This window comes from Myxocyprinus asiaticus, chromosome 28 (genome assembly GCF_019703515.2).
Source record: "Myxocyprinus asiaticus isolate MX2 ecotype Aquarium Trade chromosome 28, UBuf_Myxa_2, whole genome shotgun sequence".
In the NCBI taxonomy this organism is placed as follows: Eukaryota; Metazoa; Chordata; class Actinopteri; order Cypriniformes; family Catostomidae; genus Myxocyprinus; species Myxocyprinus asiaticus.
Genome location: NC_059371.1, coordinates 24,779,945 through 24,803,977, shown reverse-complemented (window position 1 = coordinate 24,803,977; position 24,033 = coordinate 24,779,945). Strand labels below are relative to the sequence as shown.

Below are 24,033 nucleotides of genomic sequence, written 5' to 3'. Positions count from 1 at the left end.
CTGTCCAAATATGTGGACATACATTTTTAGGAGAACTACAGGTGCATCTCAATAAATTAGAATGTCATGGAAAAGTTCATTTATTTCAGTAATTCAACTCAAATTGTGAAACTCGTGTATTAAATAAATTCAATGCACACAGACCGAAGTAGTTTAAGTCTTTGGTTCTTTTAATTGTGATGATTTTGGCTCACATTTAACAAAAACTCACCAATTCACTGTCTCAAAAAATTAGAATATGGTGACATGCCAATCAGCTAATCAACTCAAAACACCTGCAAAGGTTTCCTGAGCCTTCAAAATGGTCTCTCAGTTTGGTTCACCAGGCTACACAATCATGGGGAAGACTGCTGATCTGACAGTTGTCCAGAAGACAATCATTGACACCCTTCACAAGGAGGGTAAGCCACAAACATTCATTGCCAAAGAAACTGGCTGTTCACAGAGTGCTGTATCCAAGCATGTTAACAGAAAGTTGAGTGGAAGGAAAAAGTGTGGAAGAAAAAGATGCACAACCAACCGAGAGAACCGCAGCCTTATGAGGATTGTCAAGCAAAATCGATTCAAGAATTTGGGTGAACTTCACAAGGAATGGACTGAGGCTGGGGTCAAGGCATCAAGAGCCACCACACACAGACGCGTCAAGGAATTTGGCTGCAGTTGTCGTATTCCTCTTGTTAAGCCACTCCTGAACCACAGACAACGTCAGAGGTGTCTTACCTTGGCTAAGGAGAAGAAGAACTGGACTATTGCCCAGTGGTCCAAAGTCCTCTTTTCAGATGAGAGCAAGTTTTGTATTTCATTTGGAAACCAAGGTCCTAGAGTCTGGAGGAAGGGTGGAGAAGCTCATAGCCCAAGTTGCTTGAAGTCCAGTGTTAAGTTTCCACAGTCTGTGATGATTTGGGGTGCAATGTCATCTGCTGGTGTTGGTCCATTAGTGTTTTTTGAAAACTAAAGTCACTGCACCCGTTTACCAAGAAATTTTGGAGCACTTCATGCTTCCTTCTGCTGACCAGCTTTTAAAAGATGCTGATTTCATTTTCCAGCAGGATTTGGCACCTGCCCACACTGCCAAAAGCACCAAAAGTTGGTTAAATGACCATGGTGTTGGTGTGCTTGATTGGCCAGCAAACTCACCAGACCCGAACCCCATAGAGAATCTATGGGGTATTGTCAAGAGGAAAATGAGAAACAAGAGACCAAAAAATGCAGATGAGCTGAAGGCCACTGTCAAAGAAACCTGGGCTTCCATACCACCTCAGCAGTGCCACAAACTGATCACCTCCATGCCACGCCGAATTGAGGCAGTAATTAAAGCAAAAGGAGCCCCTACCAAGTATTGAGTACATATACAGTAAATGAACATACTTTCCAGAAGGCCAACAATTCACTAAAATTTTTTATTGCTCTTATGATGTATTCTAATTTTTTGAGAGTGAATTGGTGGGTTTTTGTTAAATGTGAGCCAAAATCATCACAATTAAAAGAACCAAAGACTTAAACTACTTCAGTCTGTGTGCACTGAATTTATTTAATACATGAGTTTCACAATTTGAGTTGAATTACTGAAATAAATGAACTTTTCCACGACATTCTAATTTATTGAGATGCACCTGTATTTGCTCTAGATTTTATTTATTTTTTTTCTTTCTCATGTTTATTAGGTGCTACTAGTTACAAATCAAAAAGGGAAATGGAAAATGTACACAACAGTCTTGCTCGGGTCTCAGTAGGTGAAGTACACAGTCTTGTACCTTTATCTTTTTGTCTGATTTTCAAATACTTTTTTGCAGTTGTTTGTTTGATTCATGGCTTAGACCTCTTATATAAAGGATCTTATAAAATCCCTACTAAAAAAATACTTCCGGAACCAAGACGACTGAAAAAGGTCTTCATAGACGTGTGCGCTCTATACAGACAGAGACTTTAGATTTTAACCTTGGTCCTGGCCTTGCTGACCAGTGAAGTCTTCTCGCCCCTGTTGTCTGACTGGTTCTCTGCTGGTCCACCTGCTTCTGGCTGGCTGCTGTTTCCTGCTTGGTTCTCTACTGTATTGGGCACAGGGTGAGCTAAATCACAAAGGTTTCTTAATTTTGGTTATGCAGTTTCTTGAACTGATATCAGTCAGTCAAGGGGTTTATGCTGTCGCTCAACTTGCCCTCCAACTGCCGTGGTTACACATACTGGTAGAGTTAGCGGAGCCACAGATAGAGGCTCTGTAAAATTAAACACAGCTGTGCATACACACTAATCAAATAATAGTGCTCTCTATATATTGGTTTCACACTCACAAACACAGCAGTGTATTAGATTTCAGAGATGGAATTTGCTTGTACACATTATGTTGTGATGACACTAGTGTAGAGGGAGGACAGTGGAAACATTAACCTACCTTGTGTAGAACTTTTTGATCTCACACTCTGTTGGAAAATGACAAATAGTAGCATACAAAGCTTGTAAGACTCGGCAGGAATGAGTCAAGCACTGATCAAACAAGAGGAAAGTCATAGCACAGTAAACCTATGTAGCCTATAGCCAAGTTATTTTTCACTGGTTTATGCAAAATGAAGTTGCTATTGTAATTTCATTATGCTATGTGGAAAAATCGAAGAATGTGTATAGAAATGCCACTTGGTTTGATATTTTGTTATATAATTCAAAGACATTTATACATTTTTAAGTTGAGCTATGGCTTAAGTGTACAAATACTTATTGGGGCTACTTTTTATCTGTCATTTATACATCTATATATACACCTCTGTCCTCTTTTTACATATATAGTGAGAGTATAAGGGGAGTAACCTTGCTTCGCGTCCACGAATGATCCAAGAATGATCTGGGCTGAGAGCTGCCTGACCACTCAGATGACGAGCCCACTCTCAGTCTCTGCTGCTCAGTCTCAGCTGGCAAACGGGGGGCGCTGTTGTTGGGCACTTATAAAGAAAAAAACAGAACAACTTTCTCATCAAAAATGTATTTGCTCAATTCAGTTCTTCTGTATGATGAAAGGCTGACATACTGCACCTTTGTCCATGTCAAAAATGAAATATTCTGGAGTCCTTTCAGGGAGCAGGGGAGTTGAACATTCTTAATGAAACAAAACAGCACAATACACTGTGAGTCTACATGTACTGAAAGAGTGAAGTTTAAAGATGGTTTTAGTGGTCTGTTCATGTGGTGTCAGGCTATGATACCATGCCAATTCAGAAGTAAAACAGGAGAAGTAATGTTTAAAAAAATAAAATAAAAAAAATAAAACAAAAAGCTTGTTGTATATTAAATGAATGAACTAGAAGGACAATAGTGAAATTTCCAACTTCCTTAGATGTATTTTTAGCAGTTGTAGAACAAAAGTCAGACCCTGCACTACTTTGATTAAAATAAGCCTACTGTGGGAATTAGTTAACAAACATATAACCTCAGTATTGCTTAAAAAAACAAAAACAAACACTGACCCACTGAGCATAATACATATTATGCAGAACGAATTTTTCAATAACAGAGCCACACAAAAGTTTAAGTCCTGGATGATTTGTTGATTTATGTCAGTTTTTGTAGAGATGCACAGATATATCTGCCAAAATCAGTATCGGCCAATAAAAGCAATTATTTGCACTTTCGGACATTGGCCGTTAGCAATTTGAAAACTTTTCACTGCTAGAATTTCATGAGGCGGAACTACCATTAAACTTATAACACAACTAATTTGATTACTAATCTTAAAGGTATATTTCACCCAACAATTTAAATTCTCTCATCATTTACTCACCCTCATGCCATCCCAGATATGCAAGACGTTCTTTCTTCTGCAGAACACAAATACAATTTTTATTCTGGTGTGGAAGTGACTTCCACTTTCACATTCAGCCACCTACTGGTTGGGGCTGGTCAAAGGAGCAAATTTATACTAAAAAAGCACTTAATTATTGCTCTGTTTCTCACTTTCTTACCTATCAAATTGCTTTAGAAGACATGGATTTAACCATTGGAGTCATACGGATTACTTTTATTGCCTCATTTATGTCATTTTTGGACCTTGTGAGTTCTGGTCACCATTTACTTGCATTGTAAGGACCAACAGAGCTGAGATATTCATCAAAAAATCTTCATTTGTGTTCTGCAGAAGAAAGAAAGTCAGACACATCTGGGATGGCATGAGGGTGAGTAAATGATGAGAGAATTTTCATTTTTGGGTGAACTATCCCTTTAAAGTTCGACACAGCAAGAAAGATTATGAAAAGGGACTCCAAATTCAGTTAATGTGAGTAAAGAACATTAAAAAAATTAAGAAACCTTACCAATTTATTGTGAGCCTAACAAGAAGTTATAGAATTCAGTTAATGCGAGTTAAAATATGCTTTATGTTTCAGTGTATTTTTATAACTAAGACCAGTTACTCTGAAACATGGACATATAGAGACATAGAGAATAAATTATTTTTGACATTTATTTTAAGTTGTGTAAGTAATTATCAGTGATTTGAAACAAGGTAACATAAAAAAAAGCACAATAACCAAACTATCAGTATCGGCAGATGCTCTTCTAAATAATCAGATATCGGTATTGGCACAGAAATGTTGTATCAGTGAATCCCTAGTGTTTTGATAACACTTTTATACTTACAGTATATTGCTTTTAGATGTTAGGAATTCCTTGAAAATGACTTCTTGGAAAAACAGAGCTTGTGTGACTATATTTATAGAATCTTATGATTATATGTATGTATTTTTCTTACGTAAGTAAATAAATATACATAAAATATAGTATATATATCTGTAAATAATTATAAATATGTAAATATACAATTGAAGTCAGAAGTTTACATACACTTAGGTTGAAGTCATTAAAACTAATTTTTTAACCACTCCACAGATTTAATACTAGCAAACTATAGTTTTGGCAAGTTGTTTAGGACATCTACTTTGCGCATGACATGAGTAATGTTTCCAACAACTGTTTACAGACAGATTGTTTCACTTTTAATTGACTACATCACAATTCCAGTGTTCAGATGTTTACATACACTAAGTTAACCTTGCCTTTATACAGCTTGGAAAATTCTAGAAAATGATTAGCCAATTAGCCAATTGGCTTCTGATAGGAGGTGTACTGAATTGGAGGTGCACTTGTGGATGTATTTTAAGGCCTACCTTCAAACTCAGTGCCTCTTTGCTTGACATCATGGGAAAATCAAAAGAAATCATCCAAGACCTCAGAAAAAAATTGTGGACCTCCACAAGTCTGGTTCATCCTTGGGAGCAATTTCCAAACACCTGAAGGTACCACGCTTATCTGTACAAACAATAGTACGCAAGTATAAACACCATGGGACGACGCAGCCATCATATCGCTCAGGAAGGAGACGCATTCTGTCTCCTAGACATGAATGTAGTTTGGTGCGAAAAGTGCAAATCAATCCCAGAACAACAGCAAAGGACCTTGTGAAGATGCTGGAGGAAACCGGTAGACAAGTATCTATATCCACAGTAAAACGAGTCCTATATCGAAATAACCTGAAAGGCTGCTCAGCAAGGAAGAAGCCAGTGCTGCAAAACCACCATAAAAAAGCCAGACTAGTTTCCAAGTGCACATGGGGACAAAGATCTTACTTTTTGGAGAAATGTCCTCTGGTCTGATGAAACAAAAATTGAACTGTTTGGCCATAATGACCATCATTATATTTGGAGGAAAAAAGGTGAGGTTTGCAAGCCGAAGAACACCATCCCAACCGTGAAGCATGGGGGTGGCAGCATCATGTTGTGGGGGTGCTTTGCTGCAGGAGGGACAGGTGCACTTCACAAAATAGATGGCATCATGAGGAAGGAAAATTATGTGGCTATGTTGAAGCAACTTTTCAAGTCATCAGCCTGGAAGTTAAAGCTTGGCCGCAAATGGGTCTTCCAAATGGAGAATGACTCCAAGCATACCTCCAAAGTTGTGGCAAAATGGCTTAAGGACAACAAAGTCAAGGTATTGGAGTGGCCAAAACAAAGCCCTCACCTCAATCTGATGGAAAATTTGTAGGCAGAAGTGTGTGTTTGAAAGGAGGCCTACAAACCTGACTCAGTTACACCAGTTCTGTCTGGAGGAATGGGCCAAAATTCCAGCAACTTATTGTGAGAAGCTTGTGGAAGGCTACCCAAAACATTTGACACAATTTAAAGGCAATGCTACCAAATACTAACAAAGTGTATTTAAACTTCTGACCCACTGGGAATATGATGAAAGAAATAAAATCTGAAATAAATCATTCTCTCTACTATTATTCAGACATTTCACATTTTTTAAAATAATGTAGTGATCCTAACTGACCTAAAACAGGGAATGTTTTCTACGATTAAATGTCAGGAATTGTGAAAAACTGAGTTTAAATGTATTTGGCTAAGGTGTATGTAAATTCTGACTTCAACTGTAAGTACTGTATAAATATAAATGTAAATATTACTTATATTTATACTTATCTCATAATTATATTTATCTTCAAGAGAGAGTGAATATATCATGAATTCTGTGAGGACAAATTTGTATGATAGTACCAGTCAGCGGAACTTGATCCCCAAAAATCTAGACTAAAAAACAAATGCATCACTGTAAGTAGATGCATTTTAGCATTGCATTAAATACTGCAGCTTTGCATTTGTTTCCGATTGGTGACATAATCCAGCTAAACACACCAGTGTATGGCTGTAACTGTGGACTCCTGCAGAGTGCATTCTGACATGACTAAATAAGTATCTTGCAAAGAGAACTGAACTTTTACTATGCACTATTCTCCTGTAATCTTGGACATGTGTAAGTGAGACTTACCCTGTGGGTGTTTGTGCAGTAGGGGAGGAGGGGTGTGACTTGTGATTGGAAAAGGGCTTAATGGAATAGATGCTGAGGCTGCAAAACAAGGAAGTTGTCAGGATTATTCTGATCCTGAGTAGCCAAGATAAATGTCTTCATAGTGTGCTGTGGTGCATAATCTTATCTCAGAAATATCTGCAAAATAATGCTGCAATTGTTTTCTGAATTATAGAGATATATACTTGACTGACATACCAGGAAGTGACATTCTGAGTTTTAAGCTCTGAAAGAAAGAAAACAAGCCTGTTAGTTTTCATTTTAGTTACCATTATGAGTATATTTTGTGTTGTATATTATGTTCTTATTTTCTAACTGAAGAAGCCTTTTTTTTTTTTGTTTGTTTTTTACTTTTCTTTTAAGAATGTTTTGATACACCGATGCTACATAGCTACAATAGCTTCTTACTAACTTCTTATAACTTATTCTAAGAAATCTTATTTAAATTTTCCTTATGATTTTCATAAATCTGGGCCCTGGTTATTGCTTTACACTACACAGCATGGCCAAATGTATGTGAACACCTAAACACCAAACAAATATGTTCTTGTTGTCCATTTAATCTAAAAAGCATGGGCATTAATAGGGAGTTTTTCTTCCCTTTGCAGATATAACAGTTTTCCACTAAATGTTGGGACATCGGTGAGGACAGGCACTGATGTTGCACGATGGGGCCTGGCTCGCAATTTATCCCAAAGGTGTTGAATAGGGTTCAAGCCTGTTCTTTGTGCAGGGCCATTAAGCTCTTCCATCCTAGACTTAGTATACCATTTTACTGGAGGCATCCTACTTGTGCCATATTGAAAGTCACTGAGGTCTTTTGTTTGGCCCATTTTACTGTAAATGTTTGTCTAAGGAAAATGCAGTGTGTATGCTTGATTTAATGAACCTGTTAGTAATGGGTGTAGCTGAAATAGCCAAACCTGTGAATTAGATAGGGGTATTCGTATACTTTCGGCCATGAAGTGTAAATTTGCTCTGTATTTATTCAAACAGATCCTTATTAGTTCATATATGAACAGGTAAGCAACAGCTCACCTTGCTCCTGGACCAGGATCGTTTCAAATCTGTCTGAGCCTCAAATGTCTTCCCAGACCATTCTAAAGATTTCCCGACTCTCATTACAACATCCTGTGGATTTTCCTGTGTTGCACTTTTTACCAGATCTGTTTAAACAGAAAGCGGAATTAGATAAATTACCAAAATGTGTTTCTAGGAAGTTATCTGATTAATTCCTTTACATCACCCATTCCCAGCATTGCCATACCCTCATCAGTAGCCAATTCGAAAGACTCTGGAGTTCTCTCGGGCAGTGGGGGTGCAGGTGAGGGGGGTTTATCTTTTTGCAGAAAGAGGAACATTTACAGCTGCTGTCCACTGAAGACCACTACAAAATTTTTATACAACTTTTGAGCAATCTATTTTGAGCTGTCTGGTCTGATTACTGCTTACCTTTGTTGACACTTTCAGAGTCTGAACTGGTTGGGATGACCAATGTCAACAGCTCACTGGTTTTACTGATATCTGGGAACAGAAGACCACATATTATGCCATTAGATTAAATAAACCTCTTTTAATGGTGCACTTAATAATTTGTTTCCTCGTTAAAAAAGTTCTACCACTAAAGTAAGACTCCAGTCATATTAGTAGTCTAATAAAAGCCATTTTAATTTACAGTGAGCTTGACTGTCTCATGGGGGCCGAAATGTTGAGATCACATGACCAGCCAAATATTAAAACAAAAAAATCTCAGTAATCCACCTATTATCAGAAACTTTCACTCACAAAATAAATTCATCATGGCTAACTGTGAATAACACATTTCTACAATAACTATGTTTCCATACAAGTTGCGAATTTAATTTATGCGAAAAAATCATATTATCTCAAAATCAATGTGCAAATAAAGCCGCACTTCCATGCCATGTGTTCAAAAGAAAAAAATTGTCACTTCTGGAGAAATTGTAGCCACTGTGACTCTTATACTGGATTAAAAAAATATTCACGGTTTAGAGCACACAGATAAAATACTCTAAAGAACTTGTCTCATGTCTGGGAGCGACAGCGCGTCACACAGTTCTGGGAGCGCTATGTGTGTGCGTTCCTCCATTTTATGACTTTGTCATACTGATCTATAATATAGTTTTCAAAAGTATCAATAAACCTGCTCTTCGGCACAGATCAAGTTTGTATTTGACTTATTTGCTGTGCAAACTCTTTGCAGGCTTTGGATTTTCAGGACACCGTTATTTCAGGATGACCAGAGCAACATTTCAAATGATTGGTCCGCTGTTTAGTCCAGTTATTAACTAATTATACAGTCACAAAACTTTTTTGATGCACATTTTGAATTCCTAATAAATTCAGTAGGAGATTATTCGGTAAATATGTTTATATTATAGTTTATGCGCATTTGTTCTTATTGAATAAAAAATGTATCCACCTCAAGCTAGCGTATAAGTTATTTATGTTCATTTGGAGATTTAATTTGCATTGTTGTGTTTCCATCCAGCAGTTTTAATGCGATATCCCAAAATGCACATAAAAATACATGGATGGAAACCCAGCTAATGGCAATGATAACTGAAAACTGCTCTTGCTTCTGCATGATGCTGTATCCACAATGCTCGGTGTCAGTACAATTCCAAAAGGACTGTCATATCACCCATGCAACAGAAGAAAAAAAAAAATATATATAAAAAAAAAATCACTTTTAATTTTCAATGCGAATACAAGGGCTGCAACTATAATTGAATAGGTTTATGGCTTGAAATGTCAGTAGACAGAGGTGAGAACAGTAAATGGAAAATCATGTAAGTTACTGGCACTTTAAAAACACTAGGATGGACCAACCGTTGATTTCATCAGCCAGAATAAAAGACTCTGGGGTTCGCTCGGGCAAAGGAGGAGGAGAGTTCTCATTCGGTGAAGGCATACTTATGCCTGAAAACAAATTGAAATACACAAAAAGATCATGATTCAATTAAATCATTGTTGAGAAAACCAGTTGCACAGATATCTGCAACTTGATTGTGTTTGAGGTTTTCATACCTTTTTCACTGCAGTCATGTTTTGGCAGTTCTAAAGCCTGATTATTAAGAACTAAACTAGGTATTGTGAAACAAGGGCTCTCCATCCATGTTCCAGGGGCTGTAGATTCTATAATACTGGGACTTTCACCAGCTGATGGAGACTCAGGACTAAAATATGGATCTTCCACAGTAAAACAGAGGCTGCTGGGGATAACAGGGTTGAAGTGTTCGGCAACAAGTCTAAGATCTTGGTTCTCTGCCCACTCCACATGCTTCAGACTTGGCTTCAGCTCTTGTACTAGGCTGATGGGATAATTTGAACATGCAGCTTGGGAAGGATCGGATTTGTGGCTAGTGAATGGCTCAGTTCTTTGAGTTCCATAGATCGTGAAGTCTGTTTGAGAAGCCTGTGTTATTAATGGATTCTGGTCTTCTCTAATCTGGGCCCATTCACTCGTTGTATTAAGTGTGTCTGCAGGAATATATTTGACGGAAACGCCCACTGGGTTGAGTGGTGGAAAATGAGTCTGTGGCCAATAAGTGACTTTCTGAGTAATGTGATTGCAGTCATCCATAGGAATGTTCTTTTCACAATTCCTATTAGAATGATGAAAACAACCAAATCAACAGATTTTATTATGAGGCATCATGATCAAGAATATACTTTAATTTAAAAAAATTAATAATAATAATTGTAATCAACATTTTGGTCTTAATTTCCATAAAAATATCTAAACATTCTTATTAAACAAGAAAAGTTTCATAAATTCTCTGGGATTTCTGTTTGGTGACACTAGTGGGACAGAAATTACACGCTTCAGTTTAAATATCTGGATAAATAGCGTTCAAAGCACAGGTTTCCTCTTACCTGTGTTCAGTCTGAAGCAACACTCGGAAGTCTGTCCCAGTCTCTAAATCTGGTTCACTGAAATCTGAGAGCTCACTCTCACTGGTTGTGTGCATAGGGGAGGGGGAAGTTGGGACCTATTTTGATCATAAAAGTTATTGAATTGCTCATGACTCAATAAATCCAAATTTCCAACCAATAACTGCTACACTGCAAAAGTGTGAGCAAATGTTCTGGCTATGAATTTCAGCGTGTCATAAATGGAAAGCTAAATCAGTGGGAAATACTGAGTCTAATGTATGTAATTTAAGTAATTATATATGCATGCTGAGTAATAATGGTGAGTTATCTAACCTCTTGGTTTGATTCATCCATTGCAGCCAAATATCTCTCAAACAGCAATTTAACGGTCCTGTACACCAACTCATATTGTTCCTAAAAGAGAGAGAGGAAAGGCAAACGAAGAAAGCACTATGGAATTATTGTGATGATGTAATTCTTATTAAAACAGGACATTTGGGCAGAAAATATTGAATGACTTGTCCCTTGCTATTACTAGTAAGCTGTAGGGACATTCTCATTCCAGAGAGCATCTGATTGGACAAAAATTTATATTGGATGTACCCCTGAGTGCAAAGTGAGTCATCAGTATTTACGGTCTGTTTTCCCAGAAGAGAATATATCTACTTAAAGTTGGTCTTTTAGGTGTACATTAGCATACAGATGGCGTGCTTCATTGTGTCTTTGAGTTGAAACTAAGTTGGTTACCTTAGTCTGAACCACAGAGGTCCGCTGTGTACGCATTTCCTTTACCAGATCAAAGATGCTGAAATTCTCTGGTATCATCTAAACAAGAGCAAATCAGATCAACATCCTGTCAGAATAAAGAGTATCATCTGAAATGACCAAAGATCAGCCATGCAACACTAAGTGGTGCAAGTTGACAGGTTCTTTGACTTGTTATCTGTTAGCCAATCGGCTCGCATGGTGTAAGCTGATTGGTCCTTTGAATTGTAATCGGGTAGCCAAACAACTTCTCACTTTTGTATTGTAATCGTCTCTTTTGGTCATTTAAATGACTCAGGTTTGCAGATTAGCTGGTTCTATGCAGCGTTTCTCTGTAAACACAATTTGCTCACATGGTTTCCTTCTATCAGCTTGCATGGTAAGGTCTGCTCTTTGCCATGACACATAGAAGCGCATCTTTAACAAAGTCAGCCTTTGCTTCTTACCTGTCTCTTCAGTAGATTCCAGGTATAGTCAATGGCACACAATGCACCTGTTCTTCCACAGCCTGCACTGCAAATCCCCAAAGAGTCCCAAGAAGATAAGCCACAGTCAAAACACAATGCTCTTTTATCAATAAAATAGCTAGAATTGATGGACTGTGTGGCATTTAAAGCATACTACAGTATATTGCACTGCACCGTGGTTTATCTTTCTGAACAGTCAACAGAAAAATGAATCTTGATATCTATCTTTTATTGTCTCTAGAAGCGTGACTGTATTTCTTGTGGCTTTTTTCTAATATTGTGATACTGAAGGCAGAACTTGAGGCCTATAAAATAGGGTTCTAATACCAATTTTATTTCCTTTTTCAATATGTGGCAAGTCACTTGTGGCAAAACTGGCATTGGAGCCTGTAGGCAAACAAGCAGAATAGTTTTGTATTAATTTAAATTAATGGTCTAAAGCTAAGTCAGGGTAGATAATCGGTTGAGGGAAGTCTAAACAAATATATTCTAAGTTATTATATAAATGATAATCAAATCAAGATCAGAGCATTTGACTGGCAAACAAACAAAGCAACATACAATATTTTAATTTATTTTTGAGTCTGGACTTTGCACATTAAGCTACAATGTAAAATTGATAAACAATCAAAATAATCAATTAAAAAATTAATTTCTAAATTATGCAAGCAGATTATAATGAATTATTAAGCAAATATACTGTATATTCTAGGAGAGTTTTTCTTTGTACCATAATCTGTCATTATAACCTTGTGTTAGGCAGTAGTACAGATGAGTTTTGGGTTGTTTGCTTGTTGTTGGTCAACCACCTACACATTTCCTTTAACAAAATGGTGGTAGGGTCTTTGAACAAAGATTTCTTTTTTTTTGTTTTTTTTCTAAACAGAGAGCACTGTGTATGGTGAGCTTCTGCTTCCATGGTTACAGATACAAACAGAAAGTGGAGCTCCACCCAGTTGTGTATGTTTCTGACCACCATGGCCACAATTATAACCTCTGGACTGCTGATTAGACCTCAACTGCAAGTATTACAAAAACCGTTCATCGGCAGCTCATTTAAATGCTGAAGGTATTCACCTGCAATGAATGCAAATAGGAAGGTCCTCATGATCCTGGTAAATGCGCATGTCCTGCAGCAGCTGCAAGATTGCAGGAATGGAGTCAGGTACTCCATGATCTGGCCAGTTCACATAGTGCAGCTGCTTCAGGGTCCGGGTCTCCTGGAAATAGTCAGTGTTATATGTTTATTCTAATAACTGGGTTTTACGGTCATAAAACCATCATATTTATCAGTCAAGTTAAATCAAAAGACTCTTACTTTTTTAAATGTCACCTTCAGTGTCCTTGTCACATATTCTTCCTTATTGTCATCAGACTCCTAGAAAAGATCAAACATGTACATGGAATGCTCATCAGATTATTAATGTGCAGATATTATTTTGGATTATTACATGGCTCTCTGGAATAGGGTACAATGGGGCTCCATATGGGGTAAAAGGCATTTTTAATTTTTATTTTCTTCCAAAACACAAAGTAGCAACAAATACTGCCACAACAGTTTCATAAACACCTGTTTGTCACTATGCACCCCAAAATTTTCCTGATCCATGAGGTCATCACATATAATGTCTAAAGGCTGATTTTTAACACATTTTTAACATTTAATCTTTTTTAAAAGCTTGCAGATTTATATAGCTAATGAAAATCATTTTCAGTTTTTCAAATAACTATCCAATAAGTGAAAGGGTGGTATTTGGGGTAAAAAAAGACCACTTGGAAAAGCACATTTTCCTTACCAGTGCCTTTAGCCCCATTGTACCCTACTTGATTCTGATTGGTCAGTTGTGGCATTGAGCGGTCAAATATTTTGTTGCATCCGGCAACATACTGTATCACTCCGCAGTCTACGCAAGTTAGAATTTTTAACTGGCTCAAAACTCAAAAAGATTAGATGACTGTAATAAAAACTGTAGAAAAGGTCACTCAGAAGTATAAGAAACCAAAGAGTTCATTGTCTCATACTTCCATGGCGTGCATATCACTCCATTATCTTGCTCCTTTCATACTGTATCAACACAAGTTCTAATAACAAATTGGCGGCGTCTTGTGACTCTGTTAGCTGACTGTAGTAAAACTGTATTAATTTTAATATACTGTACAGAATGGGTATAAAACCATTGATAAGACAGCTAGAAACTCTATAGAGTCCCCAAGAAAAAGAAAACATTGCTTGGAAGAGCAAGGAACTGGTAAGAGACACAAAGAGTTAAATGTGAGAGACTTTAAAATGGGGGAAGACATTACATTGTAGCTAAATGTATTAGCTAACCATTCCATAGAAAACGTAACTTGGATTTCAGATTAATAATGAGATAGAAATAAATATTCTAATATTGTTGCAGTGTTTATCTTGTTGCCAATTGTTTTTTATGGTGTAAATGACTATTTTACTTGATGGAAACTCAACTGATCATGCTGTCGAGTGATATTTGTGAAAGAACACTAATAAAACTTCAGAACAATGTTTTCATTATCTTACAGTATTTGCATCATACTGAGTGTTTGTAGATTTTAGTGTTTTAGATTCAGGGCTGTTGCACGAGGACTGCAAAACAGGCTGGAGAAGATGTCTCTAAGCACAAACCAAATACAAGGACACAAAGGCGCCAGAAGGGGGGTGCTAGTGAGCAAAATAGGAAAACAGTGTCAACCACAAGATTTCATTTTTTTAATTGTGTTTATGCAGTATATATAATAAATGTTTTGCTTTCAATATATCTGTCATTTATGTTAATAAAAATTGCGTCCCATTTCGGAGAGATCTGTCTTGTGGGCAGGGCTCTGCCGAACTGAAAAGAGCCCTTGTGATGGATACTAATGAACTTTTTACTCTCCCTTTATTCCTTTTATTTGCAAAAATTTGTATTCCTGTACAGTAGCTGGATGTAAGTGTAATTGAAACACTTTGCACACAATGGACAGCGGTTCTTGGCCATTCTGCAAGATTCATATTGTATGTGTTTAATCTTATTGGAGCTCATTTCTTAGATTGTTTTTATTCTTTTATTCTTTTTTATTGATTTTACTAAATAATGACATTTCTTGTGATCAATCGTTTTAATTAAGAAAGAAGAGTAGTTTGATGCAACACCTGACACTTTCGCTATTGCTGATTACGATACCAGAAGGTAGAATATAACTAATGCATTGGCTGGCATACTGAATGACTTAATTGCTGGTGAAAACATTTAATCGTGTATTGTGTGTGTGTGTGCAGTGATAGACATGATCCCCAGGGAGACACGTGGTTCTCTGATGCCCTCGCTGCGCATACATGTGTATATCATCCGCCTAAACTGCAGCACCCCTTACCAAAAATGTTTTCCTTATGCAAGGACGGGAAGTGTGGTGTGAGTGAGGGTGGAAGCAGCTCTTACATAGTGTATGGTAAAGGGCTCACACACAAAAATGTTGTCCTTTGACACTGGCCAGTAACGCTCACATTTTTTCTGAAAGAAAGAAGAAAAGCAGCATTCAAGTTAAACCAATCTCTTTAGATGTGTCTAGTATTGTATGCTATGAGCAGGGGCAGACATGAAGAACCGGGCCGGCCACAAAACAGGGCAGAACGGGACCGAACGGCTGTTTTTATTTCAAGTCCAGGGCCGATTTCTCTTCCCAGTCCGCCCCTGGCTATGAGATATTATATGCTAAATCAAGAGTGTATTGCAGCACTATAGCTCAAAAGTTGTTAAAATGTCATGCTGGTACTTTGAATTTCCATTCTGACGCAACAAAGATGTGGTTAATAAAAATGTTTACTTAAAGACAGAGTGACTCTCAACATTTCCCCCTAGCAAGGTTTTTACACTCAGTCAGTTACAACTTACCCTTCCCATTTCAAACTCTCGGCAAGCCATAACAATAACCTGCAGAGAGAGAGATATTGAACGAACATTTTTTAACTTTTTTTTAAAAAATAGCTCATTTAATAATTTGCACCTGCTTTATCCAGGTAGTGGTATGTGTGTCAAATGGTCATAGGCTGCACAGTGAAGAGCTCACCTGCACGTTGTATTCCCACAGCATCCTCCACAAGTCAAGTACAGTATTTGGCAGCGGGCCCTGTGTGGCAATGTATGCCTTAGTGCCCAATACCCCCTGCAATAAATAAAGAACTGAGCCAACATTTAATGCATAGTTGTATCTTTAAAATGGTTACAGTATTGGTTTTTGTGTCAACTACCATTTAAAAGTTTAGACACCTACTCATTCTTTACTATTACTATTTCCGCAATTTAGAATAATAGTAAAGTCTTCACAACTATGAAATATATCGGCATAATGGAATAACCGAAAAATAATAATAAGCAAATGAAAACTATCTTTTATTTTAGCTTCCTTCAAAGTTGCCACCTTTTGCCTTTACAGCTCTTCACACTGAGCATTTTCTCAAACAACTTCATGAGGTAGCTATTTAGTTAGCTGAGGGATGTTTTTTGAATAGTAGTGATGGAGTTCCCATGTTGTCATGTGTATTTTGTTGATTCATGTCTTTTATTTTGAAATGTTTTGTTCCTGTTTCCCTTGTCATGTGATTCCTGTTTTCCCTCCATGTTCATGTGTCATGTTTTTATTGGTTTATTGTTTAATTATCTGGTTAGAGTTCTGTTTGTTCATTGGTTTATGTTCCCCCATGTCCATGTATTTAAGCCCTCATGTTCACCATTGTCATTTGTCAAGTATTGAATGTAATTTTGTAGTCAAGCCAAGCCATAATCAAGCCAAGCCATAGCCAAGCCAAGCCAAGCCAAGCCAAGCCAAGCCATAGTCAAGTCTAGTCCAGTCCATGTTTTGTTTTGTAGTCAGGTTTATTGGTTCTCAATTTGTAAATAAACTGCACTTGGGTTCTCTCTACACTTTGTCATCGTCATCATCATTGCCAGTGCCAGCATTGTTACAGAATACTTGACCGACTATGAACCCAGCAGTTCGACTCATACGGCTACGTCAGGGGAATCGTCCCCTGGAGGATTATGTTGAGGAATTCTGCGATTTGGCCAGCCAGGTGAACTTTAATGAAGTCGCCCTCAAAGACATTTTTTGCTTTGGTCTGAGTGAGCCGATCTCCTCCTTGATGCCTGGCGGTCGCAGTTCCCTCAGCCTGGCTCAATATATCGACCTCACCCTACAGTTCATTGGTTCCACGTTCACTGTGGGGGAGGCGGATGCCGAGCCAGAGTTCCACGACATGGCCGCCGCCGAGCCAGAGTTCCACGACATGGCCGCCGCCGAGCCAGAGTTCCACGACATGTCCGCCGCCGAGCCAGAGTTCCACGTCATGGCCGCCAAACCAGAGTTCCTAGTCATGGTCGCTGAGCTAGCGCCATCTTTTGCTCCATGCCACGTCACAGCAACGCCTCAGCCTGCTCCATGCCACATCACAGCAACGCCTCAGCCTGCTCCATGCCACGTCACAGCAACGCCTCAGCCTGCCCCATGCCACGTCACAGCCACACCTGAACAGTTGGACCTGGAGATGGTTCCCACCCTTAGTTCTCCTGAGCAGGCAAGGGGAACTTTTGGCCCTCCGACCCCGCCTGGGCCCTCCAAGCCCTGGATTTCACCTTGGCCTGTCGGTCCCTCGACATTGCCTCAGCTCTGCGTTCCCTCAGCTCCACTGCGGTCCTTCAGCCTGTCGGCTTTGCCGGGGTCCCTCATCCTTCCGGCTCCTCCTTGGTCTGTCGGTCAACTGGCTCCGCTTTGGCTCTCCGATCCTCTGGCTGTGCCTCGTCCCTCCGATCTGTCAGCTCCTCCGGGGACCTCCTTCCCTACAGCTCCACCTTGGTCCTCTGATCCCCCAGCTCCACCTTGCTCCTCCAGCACCGCCTTGGTCCTCCCTGCCATCGGCTCCACCCTGGCCCTTCGAGTCTTCGGCTACTCTCTGGGCTTGCCTTCCATGGCTCCGCCCCTCGAGCCTCTCATGGCTCCACCCCCCTCAGACTCTGCCTTGGTCCCATGCCCCTCGCCCTTTCTCACCACACCACGCCCCACGCCTCAAGACACCCCCCCCCCCCAAGCTCCCTATAGAACTTTGAATTTATGTCATGTTTTACGTGTTTTGTTTGTGCTGGGGCGTCGGGAGCCGCCCCTTAGTGGGGGGGATATGTCATGTGTATTTTGTTGATTCATGTCTTTTTATTTTGAAATGTTTTTTTCCTGTTTCCCTTGTCATGTGATTCCTGTTTTCCCTCTATGTTCATGTGTCATGTTTTCATTGGTTTATTGTTTAATTATCTTCTTAGAGTTCTGTTTTTTCATTGGTTTATGTTCCCCCATGTCCATGTATTTAAGCCCTCATGTTCACCATTGTCATTTGTCAAGTATTGAATGTAACTTTGTAGTCAAGCCATAGTCAAGTCTAGTCCATGTTTTGTTTTGTAGTCAGGGTTATTGGTTCTCACTTTGTAAATAAACTGCACTTGGGTTCTCTCTACACTTCATCATCATCATCATCACTGCCAGTGCCAGCATCGTTACACATGTATGCTGGGCACTTGTTGGCTAATTTTCCTTCATAATCTGGTCCAACTGTTTTTATTAAAATTAGAATTATGTATAGAAATTCATTCATGGACACCGCCTCGTGCCTTGTGCCGCCCTCCCACAAGATGCCGCCATGGGCAACTGCCTATGTTGCCCATGCCTAAATCCGCACTGATGATCCCCTAATTTACGGGATGGGTGGCAACCATACCTGGAGGTCTAATACATTCTCATGGATAAAGTGTGGATGTTGAGTTTATTGTAAAAAATTGTAAATTGGGAGTAAAGCAGGAGGAGGGGTGGAAAATCGGGAGAAACCCGGTAAAATCAGGAGTGTTGGCAGGTATCCTTTAGACCAAAAGGTTTTAGATTTCATCCAAGTTTGCAGATTTATCATGAAACAGACTGACAGAACCTGCTTACCTTAATGAAACTAGCATTGATGTAGTCTGTGTCATGTTTGGATGTAATGAGGGTGAGCTTCACTCTGCTGTGATCAACTGTGAGGAAAATAAAGCATCTTCAGCACACTCAAGAGACTCGCTACTGTATACTAATCTTCACAATCATCACACTTCTTGGCTTTTTTTTTAACAAGTGCAGAAACTGCTTATTTCACCACATTCATTGCATTGTAATCCGTCACATCGTTTGCCAACCATGTTTGTGTTTTTGACACTTTATAGAACATAATTAAAGCATCTCTCATCAGAATTATTTACAGTAAATGATAACCCTGAATTCCAGTTTGCTTAATAAACATGGCCAAAATACCTATTGAATCTTGAATTGTTAAAATGGTATAATATAGCATAGTGTAGTATACTGTATAGTTTCACACTGATTCTTGAGACAAAAGAGAAAAATAAAAAGGTTCTTAACATAAATATCCAATTTCATGTGATGTTGAATTTCTCACAGTTATGATATTACATTATCACTCGTCCTTAAACCTCCTGTCCTCAGACCTTAACTCAATACTTCACATACTGTAGATCAAAATGTACATTTAACTTAAATATGAAATGCCTTTTTATTACTTTATTAAGTTTTTTTAGGTTTATAATATTAGTAAAGATACATTTTTGCACAAAAAACAGTCAAATACACACTACTGGTCAAAAGTTTTGAAACACTCATTCTTTATTATAATTTTTTTTAGAATAATAGTAAAGTCATCAAAACTATGGAATAACATAATTGGAACTATGGGAATTATGTTGTGACTAAACAAAATCCCAAATAAATCAAAACTGTGTTATATTTTAGCATCTTCAAAGTAGTCACCCTCTGCCTAGAATTTGCAGACATGAACTCTTGACATTTTCTCAACCAACTTCTTGAGGTATCACCCTGGGATGCTTTTTAAACAGTATTGAAGGAGTTCCCATCTATGTTGGGCACTTATTGGCTGCTTTTCTTTATTATTTGGTCCAAGTCATCAATTTCAAAAACTTTTTTTTTAATAATTTTTTTGTTTTATAATGAAATTAATATGGTGGCACAATTATATTTTTGTCTACAAAACTAATTTCAAACATTTAAGCATATGCTTTCAGATCAAAAGATTTTTAAGATCATGAGAAACATTTCAGTCAAGTGTTTCAAAACTTTTGACCGGTAGTGTATATAAATCATTTTCATTTTCCACCCTCATTCTGACCCTCTGTCAGAAATGCCCAGTTCTGGTGCTGCTTCTCCTTTAAGACTTGACTGTAAACACCAACTGTTATGATTGGTTCTTGACTGACCAGCTCTCTCCTCGCCATCTCACTGCTACTGGGTGGGGTTACGGAAGTGATACGATAAATTAGTCATGATGTGTTGTTGTGGAGGTGGTCAGATGCAAATGTCGACCACATTGTGACATCACAATGTGGAGGAAGTAGAGAACGAGTCGTTTTGGCAGCTTGGTTTGAACAAATGCTCTTTTTTGCAGTGAGAAGGAAGTTTTGAGTTCTGAAACTTACAGTATGTTTTTATAGAACAATGACCACTTTTATGTCAAAAGATTAAGAACAATTTGATATATGAGAAATATAAATATACATTTTATAATAAATATGTCTATACCTTTAAAAGAAGAATTGCATCTACTCTATGTCTTGACAGAAGGAACAAAAACGTTCATTTTAAAATATACCTCTTTTATAAGGTTTCAAAAATGTGTTTCTTCTTTTTTTTGTCAACGTCGACAAATATTTATGAAAACATTTGAAAAATAAGGCAAAAGTTTGACAAGGTCACACAGGCTCTGGTAAGATGCTTAGCTATTTTATGATTGCACAGGATAGTGTAGGGTAGGGTAGGATAGGATAGTAAAGTAGTAATATGTAGTAAAATGTCATACTCACAAGGCACAATGTCCTTGTATCTGTTCTTCTTCACATTATCTTGTTTATCCGCAGCTGTGGTGGGGTAGGTTTTCTCTGCACGATACTTGGTAGACTGCCTCTTCAGTTTCTGTTTTGACCATGTTACATAAGATTCAGTTATCAAACTGTGCTTTCAAACTTCTGTATTCTTTTGGCTTAGTTTTATTTTCAGTTCATAGTATACTGATGGTTGTTCAAGCCACAAGTTCAGGGCACAGGTGCTCAAAGTTACTCAAAAATGTAATCCACTACATATTACTAATTACTTCTCTAAAATTGTAATTAGATTACTATACTCATTACTTCATCAAAAAAGTAACCACATTACTAATTACTTTACGTTGAAGTTTGTAACACAGAAAGGATGGGCAAGGAGGAGGTGGGAACCGGCTGAACAGTAAACATAAAAGTTTAATGGTAAACTTAAAACCAGCACAAACAAACTTGCTCCATCATGGCCCGGCCACATCCTCCTCATCACAAAGTTACTTTTTAAAACACTCTTCATGGAAAAGAGTTTTTCTGCTCAACGAATTAAAAATGTATGTTTTCTTTTTGTTCATACACTCATTAGCCTACTACACATTTCTGTGGAGTGAAAACAAACCTCCCACAAATGCATGCAACAGATCCACACACGCACACAGCAGTCTACAAATGCACTTAACAGATCCACACTCACATACAGCGATCCACAAATGCACGTAACAGATCCTCAAACAGCGATCCACAAATGCACGCAACAGATCCACACGTACACAGCAATCCACACATGCACATAACAGATCCACACACACACAGCCATCCACAAATGCATGCAACAGATCTACACACAGCGATCCACAAATGCACGCAACAGATCCACACACACACAGCGATCCACACATGCACATATCAGATCAACATACACACAGCCATCCACAAATGCACGCAACCGATCCACACACAGCGATCCACAAATGCACGCAACAGATCCACACACAGCGATCCACAAATATATGCAACAGATCCACACAGCGATCCACACATGCACACAACAGATACACACACAGCACAATAGCTGCCGTCACCAGTATTGCCATGGCAATACTACTTTTCTCCATTCCTACAGCTTCATTAACATTTTTAGTTCTGGTAAATAGGCACTAATGCATCTCTCTCTCTCTCTCTCTCTCTCTCTCTCTCTCTCATGCAGCATTCCGCAGCTCATTTGACGCTTGTCGTGTTTAGTGTGAGTGCACAGTGGGCAAAGGAAGTGCACTGTTGTGTATTTGCAGAACTTTATATAAGTTCAATAAATATTAAATATAAGCCTGTTAATTTGACATGAAAATGCCATTTTACCGCATCGCTGAAAGCGAGCGACATGATAAAACTATCGTTCCTGTTCATAATTAACAAAGCTGTCAGTGCAAGCGCACATCATTGAAGAGATCTAGTTTTGTCTCAAATCGTGCTGTTCGTTCATAAAACAGCACCTTTGACTGGAAAGGAAGAAATAGTAAAAATGCTTTTTGTGTAATGCTAACAGACTTACTCAGCTGCAGGGTGAAGAGAAGCTTCATAATCCTGATAAACACCTGTAACATCTCTCATCTCCATCTCTCTAGAGTTTTGCCTGAGTGGAACCCTCCACTCCCCCCTGAACCCTCGCGGCTTGACGATTGGTTCCTGGGCTCGGAGCACCACTCATGGCCGCGCCCCGTCCCAGTCCCTTTCTTCCCGGAGGTGCATGAGGAGCTCATGAGGTGCTCAGGAGCTCAGCAATTCCCCAGGTGGATAAGGTGGTTGTGGTGCACCTGTGCCCACAAAACGCCGCCACCTGGTGGAACCGCACAAGACTCCCGTCCAGCGCCTGTAGGTTTACGTTGTCTCTGGTGACTAAAACCTACGGTGCCGCTGGACAGGCCGCCTCCGCCCTGAACCCGAGGAAGGCTTCTAGGCCTAGAGATGGTAAGCAGACCACTCCATCCCCCGGTGGATGGCCGGGAGGAGAATCCTTTGCCTTTTCTTTGATTCGCCACATGCCCGAAAGGTACCCACATGTTCAGAAAAGGAACGGTTTCCTCATTTCCTGGGTCACACACATGGTGTTTACGGCTGTCGTTACTGTGATCACCGGACACCACACATTTATGCAGGCACGACGCTGCGGAGGCGGGCCCCCCGCCCCTGCACGCCCAGCTGTGGTACAACACACATGCCTGGGTAGTAGTGGCGGATTATGAGGATGGTTCCCTCCTCCCCCCTCGCTGACTGGTCCTATGGTGGGTACCTGGAGCCAGGTAAGTGCTTCGATGTCCCCAAACTAAGCACGGCCACGAGTTCGGGGTTCAAGCCCCCTCAACGTGGCACCTCCGGTTCCACCCTGCCGCGAGGCCCCACCCGCCGGTACGTCCAACGCGATTGTCTCCCTGGTCCCCCTCGCCTGTGGAGATCACAGAGGCAGCCCTTGCCCCACTAAGGGAAGTGGGTGTCCGCATCCTCAACTGTCTCGATGATTGGCTGGCTCTAGCCCACTCTTGAGACATTGTGTGCGCACAGGGACCTGGTGCTCAGTCACTTCAGCCGTTTGGGGCTTCGGGTCAACTGGGAAAAGAGCAAGCTCTCCCCGGTTCAGAGCATCTCTTTTCTAGGCATGGGGTTAGACTCAGTCTCAATGATAGCGTGCCTCACGAGCATACACGCACTGCCGGTGCTGAAATGCATTCAAGCGAAGAACAGCGGTTCCACTGAAACACTTTCAGAGGCTCCTGGGGCATATGGCATCTTCTGCGGCGGTCACGCCACTTGGGTTGATGCATATGAGACCACTTCAGCAGTGGCTTCAGACTCGAGTCCCGAGATGGGTATGGCACCGCGGCACACATCGAGTGGCCATCACGCCGATGTGCCACCACTTGTTCAGCCCTTGGACAAACCTTGCATTTCTGCGGGCAGGGGTTCCCCTACAGCAAGTGTCCAGGTGCGTGGTGGTCACGACAGATGCCTCCAAGCTAGGCTGGGGCGCCGTGTGCAACGGGCATGCAGCCGCCGGTTCCTGGACAGGACCGCGACTGTGTTGGCATATTAAATTCTTCAAGTTGTTGGCAGTACTGCTCGCTCTGCGGAGGCTTTTGGCATTGATCCAGGGC

General features: G+C 39.7%; 2 protein-coding genes across 5 annotated transcripts in view; both read right to left on the bottom strand.

Annotated features, from left to right (window-relative positions):
* Positions 1-24,033, bottom strand: part of LOC127419036 (V-type proton ATPase subunit S1-like) — a 691,126-nt gene that overhangs the window by 592,773 nt on the left and 74,320 nt on the right. The gene's annotated exons all lie outside the window — the stretch shown is intronic.
* The window catches only part of LOC127419029 (tyrosine-protein phosphatase non-receptor type 22-like), a 38,369-nt gene that overhangs the window by 4,385 nt on the left and 9,951 nt on the right, over positions 1-24,033 (bottom strand). Inside the window, exons 2-23 of one of the 3 annotated variants that reach the window (XM_051660055.1) lie at positions 20,879-20,987; positions 18,948-19,024; positions 16,044-16,139; positions 15,869-15,907; positions 15,416-15,487; positions 13,297-13,356; positions 13,056-13,198; positions 11,958-12,024; positions 11,494-11,571; positions 11,080-11,160; positions 10,747-10,862; positions 9,898-10,475; positions 9,700-9,789; positions 8,299-8,370; positions 8,114-8,185; positions 7,885-8,012; positions 7,045-7,072; positions 6,808-6,885; positions 3,025-3,087; positions 2,803-2,933; positions 2,393-2,420; positions 1,939-2,048 (exon numbers count right to left, since the gene is read on the bottom strand). In XM_051660055.1, the coding sequence (XP_051516015.1) occupies positions 1,939-2,048; positions 2,393-2,420; positions 2,803-2,933; positions 3,025-3,087; positions 6,808-6,885; positions 7,045-7,072; positions 7,885-8,012; positions 8,114-8,185; positions 8,299-8,370; positions 9,700-9,789; positions 9,898-10,475; positions 10,747-10,862; positions 11,080-11,160; positions 11,494-11,571; positions 11,958-12,024; positions 13,056-13,198; positions 13,297-13,356; positions 15,416-15,487; positions 15,869-15,907; positions 16,044-16,139; positions 18,948-19,024; positions 20,879-20,987 (2,316 nt within the window). The other 2 variants (XR_007893593.1, XM_051660057.1) reach the window with 2 other exon arrangements.